This window comes from Peromyscus eremicus, chromosome 5, assembly GCF_949786415.1.
Source record: "Peromyscus eremicus chromosome 5, PerEre_H2_v1, whole genome shotgun sequence".
NCBI classification, from domain to species: Eukaryota; Metazoa; Chordata; class Mammalia; order Rodentia; family Cricetidae; genus Peromyscus; species Peromyscus eremicus.
In genome coordinates, this window is record NC_081420.1 from 66220244 (window position 1) to 66245685 (window position 25442).

The 25442-nt window shown below is 40.4% G+C and overlaps 1 protein-coding gene across 4 annotated transcripts in view; it reads left to right on the forward strand.

Moving 5' to 3' along the window:
• Positions 1 to 25442, forward strand: part of Slc39a12 (solute carrier family 39 member 12) — an 84025-nt gene that overhangs the window by 25328 nt on the left and 33255 nt on the right. For all 4 annotated transcript variants that reach the window (XM_059262448.1, XM_059262449.1, XM_059262451.1 and 1 more), the window contains exons 5-6: positions 2265 to 2439; positions 9687 to 9859. In XM_059262448.1, the coding sequence (XP_059118431.1) occupies positions 2265 to 2439; positions 9687 to 9859 (348 nt within the window). The remainder of the gene's footprint in view (positions 1 to 2264; positions 2440 to 9686; positions 9860 to 25442) is intronic.

Genomic DNA, 25442 nt, shown 5'->3' on the forward strand with positions numbered 1-25442 from the left:
GTGTGCCACCACTTCCCAGGTTTTACTTCAGTTTCAGTGTACTGAATGCACTAATGTAACAAAGAAAGCAATGATCCAAGAAAGGCTGTTTGAGTTTACAAAAACATGATCAGAAAAACATGTAAATACACTCCAAAAAGCACATACTAAATATTAACAGAACAGCCCTTTCCTGGAACTTCCTCAGGACAGAACAATTTAAACACAATTACCTGGCACGTACTACAGATTGTATCTGGGAAAGCATGAAAACAAGGGAGAGGGCCATATCCAGATCGAAGGTGTACTGACCAGATTGGATTCTATAGCTGTGTTCTGACATCCAACAAAAATAAAACGTCTTATAAATTGAATGCAAATACTTGTCACAGGAGGCACGAAATCACGTCCAAGAACAATCCAGGGAACAAAATGCACCTGAGGTAAAAGGCCCTCTGCCTATTTTTCCTGGAACCTCTCTCACAGTTCCCCAAGGCACTGTCTAGCACTCATCATTCTTTTGGCTGTGTTTTGATAATACTTTACTAAAAGGTCACTTTAGAGTGGACACTTACATGGCTATGTGCTTATAGAATAAGAAGACCATACTGTGAAAAGAAACACACACACACACACACACACACAGAGAGAGAGAGAGAGAGAGAGAGAGAGAGAGAGAGAGAGAGAGAGAGAGAGAGAGAGAGAGATTCTTGGCATTCAGGACAAGCATGTATGTGCATCTTTGGTTCTGATTTTTCAGTTTAGGTTTTGGATTTTCCTTTGTACTCTGGGTTTTCTTGTTGTATGAGTGTGTGATATTTTATCTCATTTTTTTGTAGTCTTCTCTTGGTTTTCTTGCTTGTGTGGCTTTTCTTTCATGAAACCAAATATTTTCTGGGCAGAAGAAAACTTTCTTACCCACAGAGTCACCACCAAAGATTATGATATGGAGAGAAAACCACTAGGTGTTTCATCATTATGTCTTGATTAACATGTCTTTACTGAAAAGTTCTTATATTCTACACCATAGAAAACCAGGCCAGGTTTGTAAATCATTGCTTATTTCTAAAAGTACTGTACTGGTTGTGATTAAAGTCCACAAAGCTACTGGGTTCTTGTTTCAATAAAAGTGACTCATATCAAAACTATATTTCATTCTCATTAAAACTTTCAGGGCCTGAGAAGATGTATCAGTGTGTAAAGTACTTATCCCACAAGTCTGAGGACTGGCACTAAGATACCCAGAACCTATGTAAAAGCCTGGTGGCCATGGTAACCCATTTGCAAGGTTTGGGATGTGGAGATGAGGGATTCCCTGGTCAAGCTCTCTAGTAGACTAACTGAAATGGGGAGCTCAAGGTTCAGAGAGAGATGAGAGACTCTGTACTAAACGTGGAGAGTGGTAGAGAAACATGCCCCATGTCAGCCTCAGGCCTCCACATGTGCATGTACACAACTGCATATGCATCCACATAAGTACATGTGTCCTCACATTTGGACACAAATACATACATGCACAGCACACACACACACACACACACACACACACACACACACACACACACACAAACCCTAAACTTTTTAAGTTGCAATTTTTGGTGCATACAACCCGAGTTTTTACTTTTAAAGTGGAAAAACACCTTATAGTAGGTTTTAAAGGCGTGTTGCATTTATTTTAGGGATTTCATCTAAGCATGCCTATATAGCATGAAGAAACATGAAATTGTAGATAAAGCAGGTAACGTCAGTCAAAAATAACAATTATTTCTGCTGCTTTTTATAGAGAATGTTAACAGAGATAGGTCACTCTAGTGTTTAACATGCAAACTGGCTACCTGGCTACCTGACATAGCATTCCCTTCTAAATTTAACCTCTCATTTCTTTTGAAAAACGTGTTTTTGGCTCAGGCTTGTTAAGTGAGATGGTACCAAAGCCAGCAATTTCATTACTACAGGGCTCCTTTTTATCATGTGAAGTCACAACTTGGCACATACAAAGCTTCCGCCATTGAAAAATGGGGAAAACAAAAATATGAAAACTTCCGGGGGGGGGCAGTGTCACTGCTTAGAACACCATGCAACGCATTGCAAATCAGTCTCTAGGTTCCAGAAAGAAAATATATATATACCAGAAATATGAAATGATACTCAGAATCATGCAAAGGTAGGAACTCGTGATGACGTCACCATGCAGCTGTTGCAGCCCTGTGTAGTTCTGGCTCCTGGAGTGGCTGTTGTATCTGATTGAAGGCTGAGGTTTGTAACTGTGTGTTTTCTTCATACAGGCTTGCTTCTCTGCTAGCCAGCTGGTGGAGATCTTTCTACAGAACCATAGCAGTTCTTCCATTTCTAAGGAGGACTTTAAGAAGCTAAGTCCAGGGATCATCCAGCAACTACTCAGCTGCTCTTGCCAAATGCCCAAGGACCAGCAAGCAAAGCTCCCACCCACCACTCTGGAGAGTAAGTCTGGGTCCTGCAACCATGTGTACAATGCATGTAGTAATAGCAGGAAATGTAGAGTGCTCACTGTGTAGAAGGAGAAGTCCTGAGCTCTATACATTTACCAAATGATTTAGTCCTCCATATAGTGAGGAGGGACGATTGCTATCATTCTCATTTTACAGATAAAGAAACACAGACATGTATATGCTTAGTCTCAGGTTTAAAATTATAGACTTGTTAACATGATGACATTGGAAGTCAAACCTGAGCAAGCCAGTCCTAGAGTCCTATTGGTTCTGATGCTTTTCAGTGAATTTTATTGTTACTTTTGAGAGGTTTTCTTTGTATCCTAGGTGAGCCTCAGACTTGCAATCCCCCTACTTTGTTCTCCCCAATGCTGGCTGGGATTATGGATGTGTGTCAACATATAAAATGATTTTTAAAGCATATTTCATATTTTGTATATAATTCATTAAATCAATTCTGTCCTTCATATTTGACTAAATTGTAAAGCAACTTAAAATTTTATGATTCTTAAGGGGTCTGAAGAAGGATGAATAAGTAAAGTGCTTATGAGGCAAGCATGGGGACCTGAATTGGGTTTCTAGCACCTGAGGGGGGGGAAAAAAAGCTGAGTGTAGTGGTATGTACCTGCAATCTGAATTCTAGGGAAGTAGAGACATGAGTATCCCAGGGGCTTGCAATCTAGGCAGACTGATGAGTTCTAGGTTTAGTGGGAGACCCTGTTAAAAAAATACAAGCAATTGAGGAAGGCACTGTGTTGATTCCAGACTCCACATTCATGAATCTGTACACACACACACACACACACACACACACACACACACACACACACCCCTCCATAGTTTATACCCCTTAATAGTTGAGAAGTGACAGGGTAAAAGAGAAAACATATCAGGATTGGGATGGGAAATGTATACCTGAGACATATTCTTCATTCTCAGGAACTGTGTGATCTTAAGCAATTTCTAATTCCACTTCTTGGGACTGGCTCTTTTCAACTGAGTGGGAAGTAGATGATGCCATAGAGTGCTTTCAGCAATCCCCACATCCTGGAACATGTGAAACATGAGGGTGTATTGGGGTAAATGAAGGTACATGAGCTGGTCTGTGTTGGAGGTGCCAAAGCCAGGGAGATGACAGCCTTCCAGGAATGGCTGGTGGCTCTAGAAAGTGCAGGGACCAATCATTACATTCTCCTGGATCCCACTAGTCACCATAGCAGTAACTTGTAGTTGAAGTTTTCCTGTGTCCACCCAGCTCCTGCCGCCACTCAGACCCAAGTAAACACACAGAGACTTATTTTACTTATAAACTGTATGGCTGTGGCAAGCTTCTTGCTATCTAGTTCTTACTTAAATTAATCCATTTCTATTCATCTATAAGTTGCCATGTGGCTTGTGGCTTACCAGTACTTTTACATCTTGCTTCCTCTGTGTCTGGCTGGTGACTCCTGACTCAGCCTTTCTCTTCCCAGAATTCTCCTCTGCTTATCTCACCTATACTATACTTGCTGCCTGGCTACTGGCCAATCAGTGTTTTATTTATCAAGCAAATCAGAGCAACACATTCACAGCATATAGAGCGATATCCACACAGCAGTAACTTATTGATTTTATAGGGAACCTACAAAGTTCAGATTGGATAAAGAGTTCAAAAATGTGTGTAGTACATTGAAGCTTTATGTAGTTATGACCTCTGTCTCCCTAAAATGGTGGCCAAGAATAGCCACAACACAGTGAAAATATAAAACTTCAAGCACTGACATTAATGGACCGTATATATGATATATATGAACATATATGAATATACATATTTAGAGTTGTATACTTTGTCTCTGTGATAGACTATAATGTCTACCATTTAAAAATTGAATTATCCAGCTACTCATCTCAAAGTTACAATGGATTCTTGAGTGGTAAGTAGCTCATTTGAAGGTTTACTGTGAGCAAAAGCATGTTATGTCTAAATACCTAAAATGTCATAGCTACTGGGAGGAAAAACACTTTCATTAAAGTGAGGAGCCTAGAAACTCAACATGTGTGGTCAGTGATGCCCACAAGTGATGAGACAGAAGTGCAGTACCTCTGAGCACATGGTGTGTTCATACTCCCACCACTGGGTATGGTGCCTGGTGTGTACAAACCCCTTACAGAAAAGCTGTTTGAACATAAGATCTATGAAAAAAAAAAGGTGAATGGTTTATCCTCTTTTTTTATGAACATCTAGACTCTTCTAGAGAAATTTCTTTAGAAATATCCCATCAATAACATACAGCAAATAACCTATCTTAATAGACGTCTCTGTTCTCAATTTAAAACGTGGCACTATGTAATTAACAGAGGCTTTGAAACTTAGAGCAATGGAAGATGTTGCATTAAAGTGGGAGAAACACAGAGAGATGTTAATAAGGAAGCAGAGTTCTATGGGTTGTAACTTAAGCCTTAATTCATTTCTAGGAAGGAACCATAATTCATTTCAACCTCATTTCTAGGAAGGAAACATGGGTCCATGTTCGGATCAAATTTCAGACCTGTTTTAAGTAGCTGTTCTGCCAAGGCCAAGAACTTAGTGTGTAGTTCCAGTTCTGTTATGATGGGAAATGTTGAGATAGAAGCTATTGTTAAATTATCAGACACCAATCAAGGTACCATAATGCTTGGCCTGGGGCTGAGGGCAAATATGGAGTCCTTTTACATAATGTCAGAGATTTCTGTGATTTCCAGGCTATCCCACCCACAAGAAAGAAGGCAAAATCTAACATAAAAGAGACTTTAAAAAGCTACAAAGTTATGGAAACAACCATTTTCCAACAGCATCACTTTGTTGCTGCCCACAGGACAAGAGAACAGGGAGACAGGATGTGAGACACATCCAGACTCTAATGTGTCCTATGAGTTTTTAGCCTGTTATGGTCTCTTGTAGGCACTATTAAAAACCTTGAGTTGCCCATGTTGAAATCCTAATAACTTTATGTATTTAGGCGAGAACAGTGGCAATGGTGAATAAAGTCCAGCTGGGGATGGATGGATGGGCTATGAAAATCTTCAAAGATATTTTAATAACATGGGAGTCCTTGTGTTCTTAATAAACTAGGATGAAATATAACAGCTGTGTAGGTGCATGACCATCCCAGCCATCCTTAAAGTTATTAAAATTAATTGTTGTAAAATATGCACATCATTAAATTTATCTCCACTCTTTTCTTTAGATACAAAGGGCCCTGTGAGTTCTGAGCACACGCTGTACCACTGGCCTGTGCTCCTGCTCGTTACTTACTTTGGTTTGTATAATTCAGCAGTGCTCAGTATATTCACGTAGCTATGAAACAGCTATGTTTTCATATTTCCAAACTGAGAAGACCAGCTCTTCATTGTCCCCTAGAGCACTACAGAGAGACGCCACAATGAAGAGGTGGCAGAGAAGGTGAAAGATTGAGGGACTCAATTTCCTGCCTCTTCTTGGTACACTACCAACTCCCTTTATCCCAGTAAAGTGAGAACTAGGAATCAACAAAGCTCCTCTTAAAATCGAGCTTATTGCTGTGTTAATATGCATCATTAATATGATCTGCATCATTAGTATGATCTGATGTGAAGGGTGAACCTTCTTGAAAACCTAAGTATGGTGGGAAAGGAATATTACTTTTTTAAAAATAATATTTGCAATTTTTTTCTTTGACAATTTCATACATATATAAAATGTATCTTGATTATAGCTACCTCTAGTTCTCTTCTTCCACTACCCTGAATCCCCTAACACATCCCCCAACTTCCTGTTCTCTTCTTAAAATAAAACAAAAACAAAAATAAAAAACCAGGGAGTGCAATTAGTGTTGTCCACATGTTAATGAGCCGTCCAGTTGAGCCTGAGAAACCTACCAGCAGCCATACCCCCTACACCAATAGCTCCTCATCTAGGAGTGTGGCCTCCTGATACCCTCCCCCAACATTCTTCTATTATAATAAACTTTAAGAGAATATTTTCTTTGAGACTACAGTGGAGGAGCTACAGATAACTTGGCAGCAAAGAGGATATACAGCTCTTATGGAGAACCTGGATTTGGTACTGTACACTCATGTCAAATGACTTATGACTGCCTGCAACTCTAGCTCCAGAGAATCCAATGCCTTTGGCCTCTGTAGGCACCTACACATTGATGCACATAAACATCAACACTCATGGGTGTCCATGCTTATATGCACACCTCCCTAAGTGATGGGGGTATGATAGGTCCTCCCCTCAATGCAGGCAGTTTGATAGGTCAGGATGTGAGGAAAACAAGGTTTTTATAGCTCATTTCCAAAAGGGGGATTTGGTGGGCAAAATAGGCAGAGTTACAGGAGCACAACATAAGCATAACAAGTTAGTCACAGTGGCCTCCTGAAACAAAGACATGATTTGCAAGGTGGTTAAAACAACGTGTAGTCAAAACAAAGGTAGGGTTGCAAGATGGTTATTAACCTTTTTAAACAAAGACAAGATTGTCATCCCTGGATAAAAAAGTACATTTGTAGTTAGGGTTGTAGAAGGGGCATAGCCCAATCCTTGAGAAACAAAGATTTAATCAGAAACTGGAGCGAACCTAGTTTGTTTTAACTATGAGATGGTTTTTAAGCCTAAGATGGAGTATGGAGGCAGGCTGGTTCTTCAACAACCCCCTCCCCCGCCCAGGCTAAGTGGTACAATTCACACAAGGTGGAGAATAAAACTCAGGACAGTGAAACTTGGGAACTATCATCTTTTTGGACACTGGGACTGTGACCCAGGGACTGACCTCTTGGTTTATTTTTCTTACACATTTAAACATAGTAGAACTTGTGACCTTTACGATAAGAATGAACTCTATTGACTGATAAACAGAGCTTAGGGCTACAGCCTAGAGGAAGGATCTGTGATAAGCACAAGGATAGATTCTATTGGTGGAGGATGCAAAGTCCATGAGGATTCTCTCATGGGGATGTGCTCTATTCACTGCAGGGTTAGGACCTAAACATTGTTCAGGATATTGGGGGCATTCAGGTGGGAGGTGGCTCCTAATAGAATAGCAAAGAATTACCAAGTTGATTGACCACTTTTCACTCTGGCATTCCAGGTGACTAGGAGTCATTCACTTGTTGAAGAAAATAGGCCTATGTGATTGACAATCCTGGTTTCTACAATGCTTGTTCTAAGCTATACTTCCTACACATATGCGCACAATTAAAAACAATAAAAAAAATCTTTAAAACTACAATTAGATTTTAAGTATTATGATAGCTGAAGTATTTCGTTTCCTCCTTGATTTTTCCATACACATACATTAATTTTTAAAAATAATCTTAACATCTTACTGTATTGGCTGCTTTTATAGTTGCTGTGAGAAAATTCCCGAGGGAAGCAACTTAAAGAAGGAAGGCCATGCTTTGATCCACAGTTCCAGGGAATAGTCCATCATGGAGGTGCTTGAGGCATCTGATCACATTACATATGAAGTCAGAAAGGAGCTCAGCTCACTGTCTCCTTTTTAGTCAGTCCATAGGATGCGGCTGTCTACACTTAAGGTTGGATCTTGCCACCATGATTCTCTTAAGCTAGAAAACCACCCAGAGATCTGTCTTCTAGATGATTCAAGGTTCTGCAGGTTAATAATCAAGTCAAACCACCACATTTACTTTGCTGATTATTAAAACACTATCTGGAGGCCTAGAGACATGAAATAAATTTTAGGGGTTATAAGAATTCTTGATAGAATCTAAAATGTAGACTGTTAAAATTTATATTACCAATTGTTCATATTGATGGATCAATTTTCACCTGTAAAGTCACTTATTTTAGTTATTGAGAATAGCATTAATTTTTACATATCCAATAGTTTTGAAAGATTTTAGAAGGAAGTTCTCCTGAAGTGTGTGTTCAATTTGTTCATAAGCACTGGTCTGCATTGGAGCCACACTCCATGTTCCCCCAATGCAACTTCCTTGCCTTTGAAGTATTTAAAGTGATTAGATGGGAATCAGTACTTAGGTCTCCCTATGGGAGTTTATGGGAGTGTTGTATTTACCAGTAGGAAAAAATGTCTTTCTCTGTGGGTGATAGGTATCTGGGCCTTTGCTTGCTTAGGTGATTTTAAATAAAACGGGGTAGCTCTGCATGTACACCTGCATATGGAAGAGGGAATCAGATCTTATTACAGATGGTTGTGAGCTGGCATGTGGTTGTTGGGAACTGAACTCAGGACCTCTGGAAATGCAGCCAGTGCTCTTAACCACTGAGCCATCCACAGGATGCCCATGGCTTGAGGCAACTTCAGGATATCTGAAAAGGAGTTTCGGTGAGGGTCCAGTGATGATGGTGTGCCAGGGGCCAGAGGCCTTGAACCAGACCAATGAGTCATTGCAATGAACATTTTGTGGGTGGGGCTGAGTGGACAAAAGGGTCTACCGTGTGACACACCGCAGCTCCCAGTGCCACTGGGATGAGTGAAGAGGTGTTGGAAGGACGAGGAGCAAGGTGGGTTTTGTTGGTTTTCTTTTGTTTTTAATTAATTTGGGGGGGGGCATGCTGCAGGGGTGAGGGGCAGATGTGGAGGGACTGGAGGTGAGTGGGATTGGGGTACACGATGTGAAATTCCCAAAGAATCAATAAAAAATTAAGTTAAAACAAAACAAAACAAAATAAAACAAACAAAGAAACATGGGGTAGTTTCAAAGTCACAGTCAGGCGAAAACTTAAGTCTTTGCTGTAACAAAATCATCTGGGTGGCTTATGAACAACAGAAATGTGTCCCTCCCAGTTCTGGAGGCTGAGAGGCCCAAGATCAATGTGTTGGTAAACTCTGATTAGTATTGATGATGGTGGCACAGTCTACTTTATGGTTCATATAATGGGACCAGCTCACTATCTCCCCCTGCTGGAAGTTACTTGTAAGGCACTTACCTCATTCTCTAGGACAGAGCCCTCCTGACCGACCTCTGACCTCCCAAAGGCCTCACTTTCTTTGTACTGTCACCTTGGGGGCTAGGTTCTAGGGGGTGGGTGAGAGTGGTAATAAACATTTAGACCACAACAACTCATAGATGATCATAGAAGTTCACTCTTCGCCTTAAAAATGAAAATAATCTTTTATCCCATACAAAGCTTATAAAACCATTGTATGTCCCAGCAAACTGTTATCATAGGAGAGCAGACTTGGAATTTCTGCAAGCTGAGGCATGAGTGGACAGCAGTGTGCACTGACAGCCTTTGTTGCCTCCTTTGACTAGAGTACGGCTACAGCACGGTGGCTGTGACATTCCTGACGTTGGGTTCCATGCTTGGGACGGCACTGGTCCTTTTCCAAAGCTGTGAGGAGAACTACAGTCTTATTTTACAGCTCTTCGTGGGCTTGGCTGTGGGAACTCTCTCTGGGGATGCCCTGCTCCACCTCATCCCTCAGGTAACCTTGTTCTTCTGTGGGAATCTGTTGGAGTCCAGCTCCGACCTGTTGAAGGGTTCTTGTGGGGGAGGAGAGAGGAATGAGAAAGTATTAGATAGAAATATAGGTGGAAACGGAGAGAAAAGACAGAGACACAGGATAGCTTTGGGAGGGCCCTGGGTCAATACCCAGCCATCTCGAGGTTTATTCCAAAGGGCTTTTTTATACAATGCCAAGGGGTGAGGCAAAAGACCTCCCCCTTTCAAGATCAAAGCACAACATACAGCCAAGTGTAGACCCTTTAAACACCTGGTAACCATGCCCATGGCCAAATCATTCTATTATGCAGCCCTGCTGGGTAAAGCAAGATTCTCTGACCTTGAGTAAGGTCATTTAGGGAGCCTCTGTGGGCACCCACATTCTTTTCATTGCAGATGGGCAGCATCTGGTTCTTCTTTCCATTCAATAACTTGAGATATTTATGTAAAATTTTTGGTGTGAACCTCATTGAATAAATACAAAGGCTGGGGTTTTCCTTGGAAAGAACACCTCTTGCCCTGAGCATCTTTGCACCCATGGAAGAGATGAAAGAGATAAGCAGACATTGAGTCCATCCCCAATTATCTTTGTTTTTGAAATAAAGGTAGTCAGTGTAGATGCATTTCTAAACAGTCTTATTAAATAAAAAACATGGAGCCAGATATATGTATGGGTGAAAGTCTGGGAGAGATCAGGGAAATAAAGAAAGCCACAGCTAACCTTACCTCACAACTGGACAGCTTCCAAATGCGAGTTACTTCCTGTCTACCCATGCCTATATGCCTTGCTGTTTTGCCATCTGATTTGCTCTCTGTTCAGCTGCATCACTTCCTCTTCCTGCCCAGCTCTGTCACTTCCTGTCTGTACAGACCTCCAGACCTCCATGGTTAACTAGTGTTGGAATTCAAATGTATCACCACACCTGGCTGTTTCCAGTGTGGCCTTGAACACACAGAGATCCAGACAGATTCCTGCCTGCCAAGTGATAGGATTAAAGGTGTGTGCTAACCTTGCATGACTTCTGTGTTATGGCTGGCTTTTGCCTCTGATCTCCAGGCAAGCTTTATTTACTAAAGCACAAATAAAATATTACCACATTTCAGCACAAATAAAATATCACCACAGGTCAGGTTATTAGATTGGATTAAGGAAGGTTCAGGAGGCAAATGTCACAGAATACACACACACACACACACACACACACACACACACACACACACACAGAGTCTATGAGTGTGATGCTGGCCTTTCTCAACTGCTTCCCTTCACCCTAATGCATCAGATCTGTTTCCCTCTGTTCTTGTGTTTTGTCTCAAAGTTTGATTTCTTGCCAATTAGATTCTTGCTTGGTTTCTGCCAGGGGGAAGTATCACAGGAAATTCAGGGCTAAAGGAAGAGCTGCAGTACCATTTCTTCTAGCTTACTCCTGACTCTGGCTCTCTCACCTGCTCCAAAAGTAGCCAATAGACTGTCAGGTTGTATCCAGAGGCTCCCTCCATAGCATCACCTCTCTCAAAGTTTCAACAATGTCATTTTTTACTGTTGTCCCTTTAGAGCTACAGTGGAAATGGGTTCTTGGATGGCTGTTCTCTGGGTCCCTTGTTCCTTAGCCCTGCCTGAGTCTGCCATAGTGTCATCATTAGCATCATTGTTTTTGTGTTTGAACCCTCAGAGTAGACTTCTCTTCCTCACAATAATAACGGTGTTTGGATTTCTTTTCTTTTTGTAGTGTGTGTGTGTGTGTGTGTGTGTGTGTGTGTGTGTGCTCACATGTGTGTGTACCTACATGTGTGAGTATGTATGTATGTATTTGGCCATGAGTGTGGTTTCTAGATATCAATAACAGTGTTTTCCTCAGTTGTTCCTCACCTCACTGTTTGAGGCAGGGTCTCTCACAAACAGTGTAACCCAGTTTGGTTACACTGGCTGGCTGCTGAGTTCCAGGGATCCACCTGTCTTAGCTGCCTCAGTCCTGGGCTTATGGATACGTGCTGTGGCACTCAGCTTTTCATGTGGGTGCTGGAGACCTGAAGTCAGGTCCTTGTTTTTGTGAGGCGAGTCCTTTGCTGACAGCCCCTGGATTTCTTTCCTCAAAAGAGCCAAAAGCACCAGAAGAGTGGCTGTCCGTTGAAGTCCTCGGAGGCTTTTTTATTTATCAGAAATGAAAGGACTAGACTTGAGATGTGAGCGAGGTGAGGTGGGGGTACTGCAGAGGAGGTTGTCTGTCTGTTCTTGATAGGAATGGTGGCAGCACACTAAAGATCATGCCTCCTGTGAAGTAGGAAATGGTAAACATTTCCACAAGCTGCTGGCGATTTCCTCGGGATCACTGTTGTTGCTTAGAGGCTCAATAATTATTTGATATTCAAAAAATGGCAAAAGGAGCATTGGAGAAATTAAACAAGCCACTATTGGTTTTAATTTCCCTCGTAATCTAATTGTCTGGAACTATTTCAAGACTCATGTATTGGCTCGAGGCAATGGCCACAGCCGCTTTCTAGGTCACTGCAGCAGATACAGAGATGTTTGTTGCCTGGGACCCTGGGAAACGGCAGGAGGTTTCCTCCAAGGAGTAGTGCACAGCTGGGGAGCGATCCTGGACTTGGGGTGCATAGGAAATGCTGCAGATTGCGCAAAAAGGTTAGCTTGTATCTGTGACATCTGAAGGCAAAGTTTTTTCTTGAGAAAAGAGATGAGGACAAGAGGTATTAGAAAGAGGAAGAAGGATCTCCTGTAAAGTGTGTTGGAGAACTAGAGAAATCAGTGGTTCCTGAATGCGATCTGCATTTTCAAAGATCTTTACAGAAGTAAGAAAATACCACTGCTTGATGGATTTTATCATTGCTAAATTTGTTCAACCTAAAGATCTGTATCTTAACCCGAGAATGTGAGCTGTTCTTTTATTTAATTGCATGATATTATAATGCTCCTAACTTTATGAAATGTTGGTTGTATGAGTATGAAGTGAGTGTACATTAGTGTTATTACCAAACAAGCTAGTGCAAGGAGACTACCATATCCTGGTTTTTAGTTGTAACTGCATGTATGTGCTTACCCATATATACATGGTATCCACTGGGGGTTGGTTCTAAGACTCCTGAGGATATGAAAGCCCACACATGCTCAAGTCCTTTTGTGAAAAAACTGTGTAGAACTTGCATATGTCCTATGTATAGCTTGTTACTTTCAATAATTTAGAGCACTTACAATATGTAATACAATGTAAAATATCTGCAATACTCTACTATTCAGAGAATAATATAGTGATAAGAAATTCAGTTATTTTTTCTGAGTATTTTCATTCTATATTTGGTGGATATAAATACCCCAAGACTATATTACATAAACATAAATGATATATATGCATCTATAATTTCTATTTTCTTTATTTGAAACTCAGAACCATCCTACTTCTCCTAACCCCTGTGCTATTTCACAAATTGCTATTTTTTTGGGAAAGGAATATACTAGGTGATAATTACTTTTTTTTTTTTTTCGAGACAGGGTTTCTCTGTGTAGCTTTGCGCCTTTCCTGGAACTCGCTTTGTAGACCAGGCTGGCCTCAAACTCACAGAGATCCACCTGGCTCTGCCTCCCAAGTGCTGGGATTAAAGGCGTGCACCACCAAGGTGATAATTACTTACAAGTAGTCATAAAGTCAATGAAGAACTGAGTGAACGGAATGAGTGATTTAATTTGAGGGAATGTCATAATGCCCTTCAGACTACTGATAACACTCCTGGTCACACTGTAGATGGCGTTTTTCTGTGTCTCAGCAGTCAGCTCTGTCCCACCAATTGGCTTCCAAGCAACCACACGGAGACTTATTATTAATTACAAATGCTCAGCTGATAGCTTAGGCTTGTTTTTTAGCTAGCGCTTATAACTTAAATTAACCCATTTCTATTAATCTCTGTGCTGCCCCAAGGCTTATTTACCTCATCTACATACTGTTCATCCTGTTTGCTCTGCTTCTCATGCTGTCTCCCTTACATCTCCACAGCCTTCTCCTCAGCATTCTCTCTGCCTAGCTACTGGCCAGTTAGCTTTTTTATTAAACCAATGGCTGTAACATATATTCACACAATGTAAAGGAATATTCCAAACACAGAGCGTACACTCTGTGATGTGCTGACTTCCAGGTAGATTTCTCTATTCAGGTAGAACAGAATTAAAAGTTTAATTGCAGTGGTACATTGGACACATTGACATGGGGACATACCTTGTGTGTGTCCCATGCAGAAAGCATATTGATATCTTATGAAGCATTACTATACACACAGAACTCCTGAAAAGAAACCAGCTAAAGACAAAATGTGTGAAAATGAGGCCAGGTGCTAACATGGAGCATTAGCATCTATCTATTCATTAGCAGAAGCTATTTAAGGTTTGTCTTTGTTTTCTGCTGTTCACATTTTCTTTGATACTGATCACACTATGTAATGGAGGTATTCACATACCCTACAGTACACTAAAATTGAATGATTTCAGTTGCTATGGCATTCCCACAGACTAAGAGCTGAACTCATTCAACTTCTAGGTTTACTCTTTGATATTTAAGTCATTGAAAGTTATTTCCTTCTTTCATTGTTTTATTTTTCCCTTTATTGAAATAGATTTTTTTCTCACATAATACATCTTGATTGTGGTTTCCCTCTAGTCTTCCCAGATCTTCCCCATATCCCCTCCCATCCATATCCACCCCCCTGCTTCTGTCTCTCATCAGAAAACAAACAGGCTTCTATGAGATATTAATAAAATATAGTAAGATACAACAAAAATCAACACATTAGAATTGAACAATAGAATTGTTTTCTCTAGTGAGACATACTTGGAGGAAACTAAAGTTTTATTTGCAAGTGGTTATCAATTAGAGATCCTTCTGGGTTGGGCCATGTGTCCACTTCTCCTTTCAGCTCTAGGGCCCCAAATGGTGCAGACTAGAGTGGATCCTGTGCATGCTGCTGCAGTCTCTTGTGAGTTCATATGTATATCGTCATGCTTTAGAGAGCTTTTTTTTCTAGGTGTCCTCCATACCCTCTAGCTCTTACATTCTTTCTTCCTCCTCTTCCAGAGGGTTCTCTGAACTTTGAGTTTGGATTTGATGGAGACAGCCCGTTTTGAGCTGAGTGTTCTGAGGTCCCTCATTGCATAATGTCTGGCTATGGGTCTCTGTATTTGTTCCCACCTGCTGCAGGTGGAAGCTTCTCTGATGATGGCTGAGGAACTGATCTATGAGTATAGCAGGATGGCATTAAGAGCCATTTTATTACTACTTTTTTCTTTTCCTTCCTTTTCTTTGTTCTTTCAGAACAGTAGTATTTGGTTTTACCATAGGTCTGTATGTTGTGAATATGTGTTGTTCCCATTGGTTAATAAATAAAGCTGCTTTGACTCATGGCAAGGCAGGATAAGAGCCCGGCAGGAAATCCAAGCCAAGATACCGGGAGAAAAAGGGAGGAGTTGGGGCAGATGCCATCCGGGCACCCAAGGAGCAAGATGACAGCAGACACAGCCATGTGGCAATATATAGATTAATAGAAATGGATTAATTTAAGTTGTAAATGTTAGTTAATAATAAACCTGAGTCATTGGCCAAACACTTATAATTAATATAAACCTCTGAGTAATTATTTTATAAATGGCTGCCGGACCAGGTAGGCCAAAGAAAAGCCTCTGCTACATAGGTCTATACCTGGGCTATCTAGTCTCAGGTTCTTGGTCACCAAACAGTGTTGGATATGGGTTCCAGCTCATGGAGTGGGCCTTCAGTCAAATCAGATGTTGATTAGTTACTCCCACAGGCTTTGTGCCACCATTATCCTAGCATATCTTGCAGGCAGTACATCATTGTAGATCAAAGCGTTTGGGGCTGACTTGGTGCTTACATTTCTCTTTTGGTGGCATGCAGAGTACCTTCCTGTGCTAAAGATGCTAGAGCATAGGGGTGAAGGCTCTACATAGGCACCAGCTTGATTTCTCCATGTTCAGTGAGTTACATAGTTATATATGGTCAGCAATGGGAACTTGCTATTTCTTTGTGGAGAGTAACCTATAGTCTTGGCAATAGCCTGGGTAGTTTGAGGATTCTCATGGGACCCCTTTGGCCAACAACTCAATTAGATGTAACCCAATTCCAGTACTGGAAGCTCCATTTGGTGACAGGAGATGGCCAGATGGGGCTTTGTCTCTCCCATTATTTGGCAGTTTCATTTAGGTTGCCTTCATATATGTGTATGTTTTAGGACGTATCTAGTGTATTAGGTTTGCATACTACCCCTCAAATGGTCCTTAATATTAGCCGTATCTCCATGTATTCCCTTCTTTATTCTCCCCTTATCCCCCCCAACTTGATCCTCCCATTCCAGTCCTCCACACCCATCCATAACTATTCTATTTTCCTTTCCTAGGGAGATCTATCTGCATACCCTCTCCCAACCAGTCCCTTATTCTATGCCTAAGTCTTTGGTTCTACAGATTATAGCTTGGTTATCTTGAGTTAATAGCTAATCTTTACATATAATGAATACATGCTGTATTTGTCTTTCTGGGTCTAGGTCACCTCATTCAGGATGATTTTTTTTCTAGTTCCATTCATTTACCAGTCAATTTCATGGTTTTATTTTTTTTAATGGCTGAATGATAGTCCATTGTGTAAATGGTGTAAATACACCACATTTTCTTTATCCATTCTTCTTTTGAGGGACATCTAGGTTGTTTCCTCTTTCTGGCTATTATGAATAGAGCAGCAATGCACATGGTTGAGCAAGTGTCTCTGTGGTAGGATGAAGTATCCTTTGGGTATATGCTTGAAAGTGGTTATATAAGTCAGGGTTCTCCAGAGTAACAGAACTTATAGAATTATTCTCTCTACATAAAAAGAGGATTTATTAGAATGACTTACAGGCTGCTAGTCCAACAATGGCTGGTGGCAATCAGAAAGGTCAAGAATCCAGTAGTTTCTCAATCCAGAAGGCTAGATGTCTCGCTGGTTTTCAGTATATTCTGAAATTAGAAAGAAGTAAGCTCTAATGCCAGGGAAGAATGGAATTGCTATCAAGATGAGGACAAGCAGGCAAAGAGCAAAAATCTTTCTTCTTCTGTGTCCTTATTTAGGCTTCCAGCAGAAGGTGTGGCCCAGATTAAAGGTGTGTCTTCCCTCCTCAAGATCCAGATTAAAGGTGAATCTTTTCTAGGCTTGAAAGATCTGGATTAAAAGTTGATCTTCCTACTTCAAATTAAGCGAAAGTCTCTCAGAGGTGTGCCCTCCATTTTTGGGATTTAGTTCAAGATGTAGTCAAGTTGACCAAGAATAGCCATTACAAATTCACCTTTTGTCAACTTGACACACGATCATATCTCCTTATGTTGTGATTAATTTCCAAATGAAAGCAACAATCAGGTCATAACAATACCTAAACATGATATGATTATCCCATGTGCAATCACATATGCATTATATGTACAACCAGGTCATAATTATGCCTAACATGCTCTAATTGTCCCTCATACAACTGCAAATACATTATAAATTTAGAATAGGTGGTAATGTCTCTTGAGGGACATTCTTTTAGTATCTCAAACTTAAACATGATAACCATTGACAATATCTGTACACATTCTTAAAAAGTAGAACAGACACACCCATGTCAACTGTAATCCTCATTTCTGTAACTGGTCCCATGGATTTAGCTGGTATTTACAACCACCTTTGTCTATGGCCTGTTGTGTGTTTCTTCCACCCTCTGCAAGCACCTCAGCATGTCTTGGCTCTTTTCCTGGAGGAGTGGCCCATACCTTCATTCCTCATGGGTCTGTGCCCTTTGTCATTCTGCCTGGATTAGGCTGTTATAGTTTCCCATTGATTTTTAATCACTGGACATGGTAGCACCAAGAGATGCCCTAAACTATCTCCTGCACTCAAGATATAATTTTTCTTACTATATGGTGAGAAGAAATCCAATTTCTCCATGGTAATCTGGATCAATCACCCCTCTTAACACTGGTATTCTTTTCTTAGCCTGTTGATTTAAGGGCATTAGAAGCCCAAAGTGATCAGGGGGAATTCTGAACTTCCAGTTCAATGGAATGTTTGTTGTGGCTCCTGGCAGGAGTGCTCTTCTCTCTGGAACCCAAATCTAAGGCAGCAGGACATAAGAGTTCTGGAAACAGGAAACAAAAATTTTCCTAGTGGGCCATTAGGGGTGATAGTGAGTGGAACTATTCCCTTTCCCACTTCTTGGTTCCTGGATTCGTGGACCCTGGCTGTGGGAGAAATCATACCATATATTGGATCCTGATTCAACACACATACTGCTTCTGAAGAACCCTGTCCCGGGCCTCCGGGCTGCTGCTAACTAATTGGCACTGTAACTGTGTCTTCAAAAGGCCATTCCATCTTTCTATCAGGCCAGCTGCTTCAGGATGGTGGAAAACATCGTATGACCAGTAGATTCCATGATCCTGGACTTAGCATTGCATTTCTCTGTGTGTCAAGTGATCATGCTTCCTTGATCAGAAGCAATACTTTGTGGAATACCATGATGATGGATAAGGCTTTCTATAAGCCCACAGATGGTGGTTTTAACAGAAGCATCACATGAATGAAAGGCAAATCCATAACCAGAATAAGTATCTCATCTAGTAAGGGCAAAATGTTATCCTTTCCATGGACGAAGTGGTTCAATATAGTCAACCTGCTACCAGGTCACTGGCTGGTCACCCCAGGTGCGGTGCCATATTTGGGGCTCAATGTTGGTCTCTGTTCTTGGCAGATGTGGCACTCAGCAGCAGCTGTATCCTTGGTGAGTGGAAGCCCATGTTGTTGAGCCCATGCATAACCTCTATCTCTGCCACCATGGCCAACTTTGTTCATGAACCCATTGGGTAATGACAGGAATGGCTGGGGAAAGAGGCTGATTGTCCACAATACATCCTATCTACTTGATTATTGAACTCCTCCTCAGCTGAAGTCACCTTTGGATGAGCATTTTTGTGGGACATAAGTATGTTCACATCCTCCACCCATTTGGAGAGATCTACCCACATACTTCTTCCCCAGATGTCTTTCTTATTAAATTTTGAATCATGCTCTTTCCAAGTTCTTTACCATCCAGCTAGCCCATTGGCAACAGCCCATGAATCAGTGAACAATTGCACGTCTGTCCATTTCTCCTTCCGAGCAAACTGTATGGCCATGTGTACTGCCAGAAGTTCTACCCAATGTGAAGATTTCTCTTCACCAGTGTCTTCCAGTGTTGTCTCCAGAAAAGGGTTGTAATGCTGCAGTTGTCCAGTTGTGAGTGGTGCCTGCATAACATGCAGAACCATCAGCAAATCAGGCCCTAGTCTTCCTCAGTCAGCAGATCATAGGGAACACCCCATGACACTAAAGGTGCTTACCTGACATCAGACAGCATTTTGTAATGGGAGTAGAAACCAGAGGCATTTAGGCAACTTCTTCATGTAACTTTCTTGTGCCTTTAGGACCCGCTCAGGCCCAATCATGTATATACCTCTTACGTTTAGTAATAGATTGCTGCTGTGCATATCCTACTTTATTTGTAGCTTGGTGGGCCAGATAGCACCCAGCTCATGACAGGAAGCTCAGGCTGTGTGGTAACTTGGTGGCACGCTGTGAGAGGTCTAGTTTCCACTGAGACATATAGTAGGCAAAGAGTGGTCTCTCAAAGCGAGAATAGTTGTCTGCAGATGATGATAAAGCCTTGCTCCAAATCCCAAAGCTGGATTCAGGTAGATCAGTTCCCATCTTCCTGAGGTACCAGCACGTTGATTTCCACAGTGGCTGTACAAGTTTGCAGTCCCACCAACAACGATGAGTGTTCCCTTTACTCCACATCTTGGCCAGCATGAGCTGCTTTTGGTTTTATTGATCTTAACCATTCTGACAGTTGTAAGATGAAATCTCAAAGTAGTTTTGGCTTGCACTTCCCTGATGACTAAGGATGTTGAACATTTCTTTCATTGTTTTTTGGCCATTTGAGTCTCCTCTATTGAGAATTCTGTTTAGATTTACACCCAATTTTTAAATTGGGTTATTTGTTTTCTTGATATCTAATATTTTGAGTTCTTTATATACTTAGATATATATTATATGTATTAGCTAATATCTTATATATATTAGCCCTCTGTCAAATGTGTAGTTGGTAAAAATATTTTTCCATTTTGTAGGTTGTCACTTTGTCCAAGTGACACTGTCTTTTCCTGTACAGAAGCATTTCATTTTGATGAGGGCCCATCTATTAATCGTTGATCTTGGTACCCGTGTTAATGGTGTTCTGTTCAGAAAGTCTTTCCTGTGTAGTATGTTCAAGGCTATTCCCCACTTTCACTTCCGTTAGGTTCAGTGTATCCAGTTTTACACTCAGGTTTGATCGATTTGGAGTTGAGTTTTATGCAAGGTCGTAAGTATGAGTCTGTTTGAGTTCTTCTACATTCAGTCCTCCAGCTTGGCCAGCGTCACTTGTTGAAGATGCTGTCTTTTTCCCATTCTGTATTTCTGGCTTCTTTATAAAAAATCAGATGTTTCTGGGGATGTGAGTTTATGTCTGGGTCCTCAAATTTGATTTTGTTAATTGACATATTTGTTTTTGTGCCACTATCATGCTATTTTTATTACTATTGCTTTATAGTACTACTTGAAATCTGATATGGTGATACCTCCCATAGTTCTTTTATTATTTAGGATTGTTTCAGCTATCCTGAGATTTTTGTGTTTCCATATGACACTGAAAAACCATCCTTTTAAGATCTGTGAAGAATTGTGTTGGAATTTTGATGGGGATTGCACTGAATCTGTAGATTGCTTTTGGTAGGATGGTCATTTTTACTTTGTTAATCCTATTGATCTATAAGAAATTCTTCAATTTCTTAAAGTTTTTATTATACAAGTCTTTCATTTGCCTGGTTAGAGTTACCCTAAGATATTTTATATTATTTGAGGTTATTATGAAAAGGGTTGTTTTCCTGATTTCTTTCTCAGTCTGTTTGTCATTTGTATTTAGGAGGGCTGTCAATTTTTGTGAGTTAATTTTTTATCCAGCTACTTTGCTGTAAGTGTTTATTAGCTGTAGAAATTTTCCAGTGGAATTTTTAGGGTCACTGATGTGTACTATTGCTGTGGGATGTTCTGTATGGCAAATGTGTTGCTAATTAGTCAATAAATAAAACACTGATTGGCCATTGGCTAGGCAGGAAATGTAGGCGGGACAAGGAGGAGAATAAAGCTTGGAAGTGGAAGGCTGAGTCAGAGAGACACTGCCAGCCACCACGATGAGAAACAGCATGTGAAGATGCCTGTAAGCCACGAGCCATGTGGCAAGGTATAAATTTATAGAAATGGATTAATTTAAGCTGTAAGAACAGTTAGCAAGAAGCCTGCCACTGCCATACAGTTTGCAACCAATATAAGTCTCTGTGTTTACTTGGTCGGGTCTGAGTGGCTGTGGGACTGGCAGGTGAGAGAGATTTGCCCTGACTGTGGGCCAGGCAGGAAAACTGTAGCTACATACTATCATATCATCTGCAAGTAAAAATACTTTGACTTCTTCATTTCCAATTTGTATAGCCTTGATCTCCTTCAATTGTCTTATTGCTCTAGCTAAGACTTTAATTACTATATTCAATAGGTATGGGGAAAGAGTAGGCAACATTTTCTTGTGGCTGGTTTTAGTGGAATTGCTTTGAATTTCTCTCCATTTAAGTTGATGTTGGCTATGGGCTTTCTGTAAACTACCCTTATAATTTGAGGTATGTCCCTTGTATCCTTAATCTTTTATCATGAAGGGGTGTTGGATTTTATCAAAGACTTTTTCTTTTTTTCTCATGAGATTACCATGTGGTTGTTTTTTCTTTCAGTTTGTTTATATGGTGGATTACATATATTGATTTACATATGTTGAACCATCTGTGTGTCTCTGGGATGAAGCCTACTTGATCATGGTGGATGATCCTTTTGTTGTGTTCTTGGATTCAGTTTGCAAGTATTATATTGAGAATATTCACATTTATGTTCATAAGGGAAATTGGTCTATAATTCTTTCTTTGTTGGGTCTTTAAGTGGTTTCATTATCAGGGTAACAATGTCCTCATAAAGTGAGTTTTCATGCCAGAACATTGGCAATGTTACTTCTGTTTCTATTTTATGGAATAATTTGAGGAGTATTGGCATTAACTCTTCTTTGGAAGTCTGGTAAAATTCTTCACTGAAACCCTCTTGGATTGGCTTTTTTAGAGGGAGTGGGTGGGAGACTTTTAATTACTACTTCTATATCACTAAGGATTATAGGTCTGTTTAAATTGCTTATCTGCTCTTGATTTAACTTTAGTAGGGGATAAGTATTGAGAAAATTTCTTTTAGATTTTCCAATTTTTTGGAGTACAGGTTTTTAAAGTATGTCCTTGTGATTCTCTGGATTTCTTTGATGTCTGTTGTTTTGTCCCCCTTTCCATTTCTAATTTTGTTAATTTGTGTATTCTCTCCCCTCCTTTTTGTTAATTTGGATAAAGTTTCACTAATCTTATTAATTTTCTCCAGCAACCTGTTGGAAGACTTTGCTGGTCAGAGGTTGCAGTCTATCATGGCCTGGCAGCTTTCCCCAAAGCTTGGCAACATGAGGACTCTTCCCTACCCCACCCCCCTATCCCCAGTGAGACTTCCTGCTCTCTCTCTACCTGCCCTTACCTAGAGAATGTCTCTGGGCCCCAGGACTGACCTTATCTGAAAGCTGTCTCTAAGCCTGGATGCCTGGTTTATCTTTAGTGTGACCCTTGGCACAGTTTCCTGCTAGAAGCCTTTCCTCTGCTACACATATGGTAACTAAGACTTGTACCAGGAGCTTTCTATAGGACTCTGCTGCCACATACAAAGCCTTAAGATAGGAGTGTGCCACTTAATGCAAATTAGGGTTTGTCCCCAGACTCTCCAATCATACATATGTCCTATACTCTGGGACAAAGCTGAGCTGATTCATCAAAGTCTTTTCTCCCAGAGGGCTATCGCCATTGTACCCACAGCCTTCTGAACCCTGTTCCCTGCTTCTGCTTCCTCCTCTATCATGGACCAATGCACTAACAATCCCAAGGAAGAAGCAAAACCCTAGAACCAAGTGTTTGTTTCATGGATTTTTTTTTTTGTATTGTTCTCTTTGTTTTCATGTTATTGATTTCATCCCTGAGTTTAATTATTTCTTTCCCTCTACTCCTTTTAGGTGTGATTTCTTCTTTTTTGTTCTAGAGCTTTCAGGTAGGCTTTTAAATGACCAGTATTCAATCTCTAATACTAGTATTAGATCTCTCTAGTTTTCTTATGTAAGCACTCAGTGCTATGAACTTCCCTCTTAAAACTATCTTCATTGTGTGCTGTAAGTTAGGGAATGTTGTACATTCATTTTATTCAATTCTAGAAAGTCTTTAATTTCTTTCTTGACCAACTTTTTTATTTAGTAGAGAGCTGTTCAACTTTCATGAGTTTGTAAGCTTTCTGTTGCTTTTGTTGTTGTTGATCTGAAGCTTTAATCCATGGTGGTCTGATAGGCTGCAGGCTGTTATTTCAGTTTCCTTGCATCTATTGAGACTTGGTTTGTGCCTGATTATATGGTCAGTTTGGGAGAAAGTTTCATGAGATGCTGAGAAGAAGATATATTCCTTTGTGTTGGGGTGGATGTGTTTGGTTTTTGTGTTTGGTTTATGACATCAATTAACTTCAGCATTTCTTTATTTAGTTTTTGTCTCGATGACTTGTCTATTCAGTGAGTACTGAAGTCTCCCACTATCGGTGTGTAAAGATCAACATGAGATTTAAGCTGTAGTAGTGTTTCTTTTATGACCTTGGGTTCCCTTGTGTTTGGTGCATACATGTTAAGAATTGCAATGTCCTCTTGGTGGATTTTTTCCTTTCTTAAGTATGTATTGTCATTTTCTATCTCTTCTGATGAGTGTTGGTGTGAAATGTATTTCTTTTTCAGATATTAAAATGGCTGCATCAGCTTGCTTTACAGGTCCATTTACTTGGAATAGTTTTTCCATTATTTACCCTGTGGTGATGTCTATCCTTGATGTTAAAGTGTGTTTCTTGGTTGCAGCAGAAGGATAGATTCTGTTTAGCATCCATTCTGATAATCCGTGTGCTTTTTTTTAAACTGGGGAATTGTGATCATTGATGTTGAGAGAGATTGGCAAGGTTTAGTGTTTTTTTTGATTACTGCTGTTTTGATGTTCTCTCTCTCTCTCTCTCTCTCTCTCTCTCTCTCTCTCTCTCTCTCTCTCTCTCTCTCTGTGTGCGTATGTGTGTGTGTGTATGTGCGCGCGCGTGGTGTGTGTGTGTGTGTGTGTGTGTGTGTGTGTGTGTGTGTGTGTGTGATTTCCTCTCTTTTGATTTGCTGGTCTGGGATTACTTCTTGTGTTTTCTTGGGTGTAGTTAACCTCTTTAATTTGGGGTTTTCCTTCTGGCTCCTTCTATAGGGCTAGATTTGTAGATATTTATTGCTTAAATTTGGTTTATTATAAAATGTCTTATTTTTTCCACTTATTGTGATTGAAAGTTTTGCTGGGTATAGTAGTCTGGACTGGCATCTGTGATCTCCTGGAGTTTTCAGCACATCTGTCCAGGCCCTTCTGGCTTTTTGATTCTCCACTGAGAAGTCAGGTATTAGTGTAATAGGTCTGCCTTTATATGTTACTTGGTCTTTTTTCATTGCAGCTTTTAATATTCTTTCTTTATTCTGTATGTTAAGTGTTGTGATCATTTTGTGTTAAGGGAATTTTCTTCGCCCTCATCTATTTTGTGTTCTGTATGTTTCTTGTACCTTGATAGCTATCTCTTGTAGGTTAGGACCATTTTCTGGGCCTTTGACCTGGGTTTCTTTTCCTTCCTCTATTCCTATTAGTCTTAGATTTGATCTTTTCATAGTGTCCCGTATTTCCTGGATGTTTTGTGCCAGGATTATTTTAGATTTAACATTTTTTTTGGTCAAGGTATCCATTTCTTCTATCACATCTTCAATGCCCTGAGATTCTTTTTTCCAATCTCTTGCATTCTGTTGGTGATGCTTGTCTCTGAGGTTCCTGTTTGGGTTTCTAGATTTTCATTTCCAGATTTCCTCCAGTTTGGATTTTCTTTGTTGATTCGATTTCCACTTACAGATCTTAAAATGTTTTATTCACTTCCTTTCACTGTTTGTGCTTTCATAGGTTTCTTTAAGGTATTTATTAATTTCCTCTTTAAGGACCTCTATCATAGTTATAAAAGCTATATTAAAGTCTTTGTCTTGTGCTTCAGTTATGTTGCAGTTTTCAGGGACTACCTTGTAGGGTTACTGGACTCTAGTGGAGACATTCTGTCCTGGTTGTTATTGATTGTGTTTTCACACTGGTGTCTAGACATCTGGGTTTGGAAGATTGTAATTCTAGGTGCTGATACCTGGTTTTGTCTTTGTTGGGTGAGTGTTTTGTTCCTTCATTTCTGTTGCCCTCTCTGGTTCTTAGGTTGTGGTGGCTGTGTGGTACCTGTTAAGAAATTCTGGGATATAATAGGTACAGCTGTTGT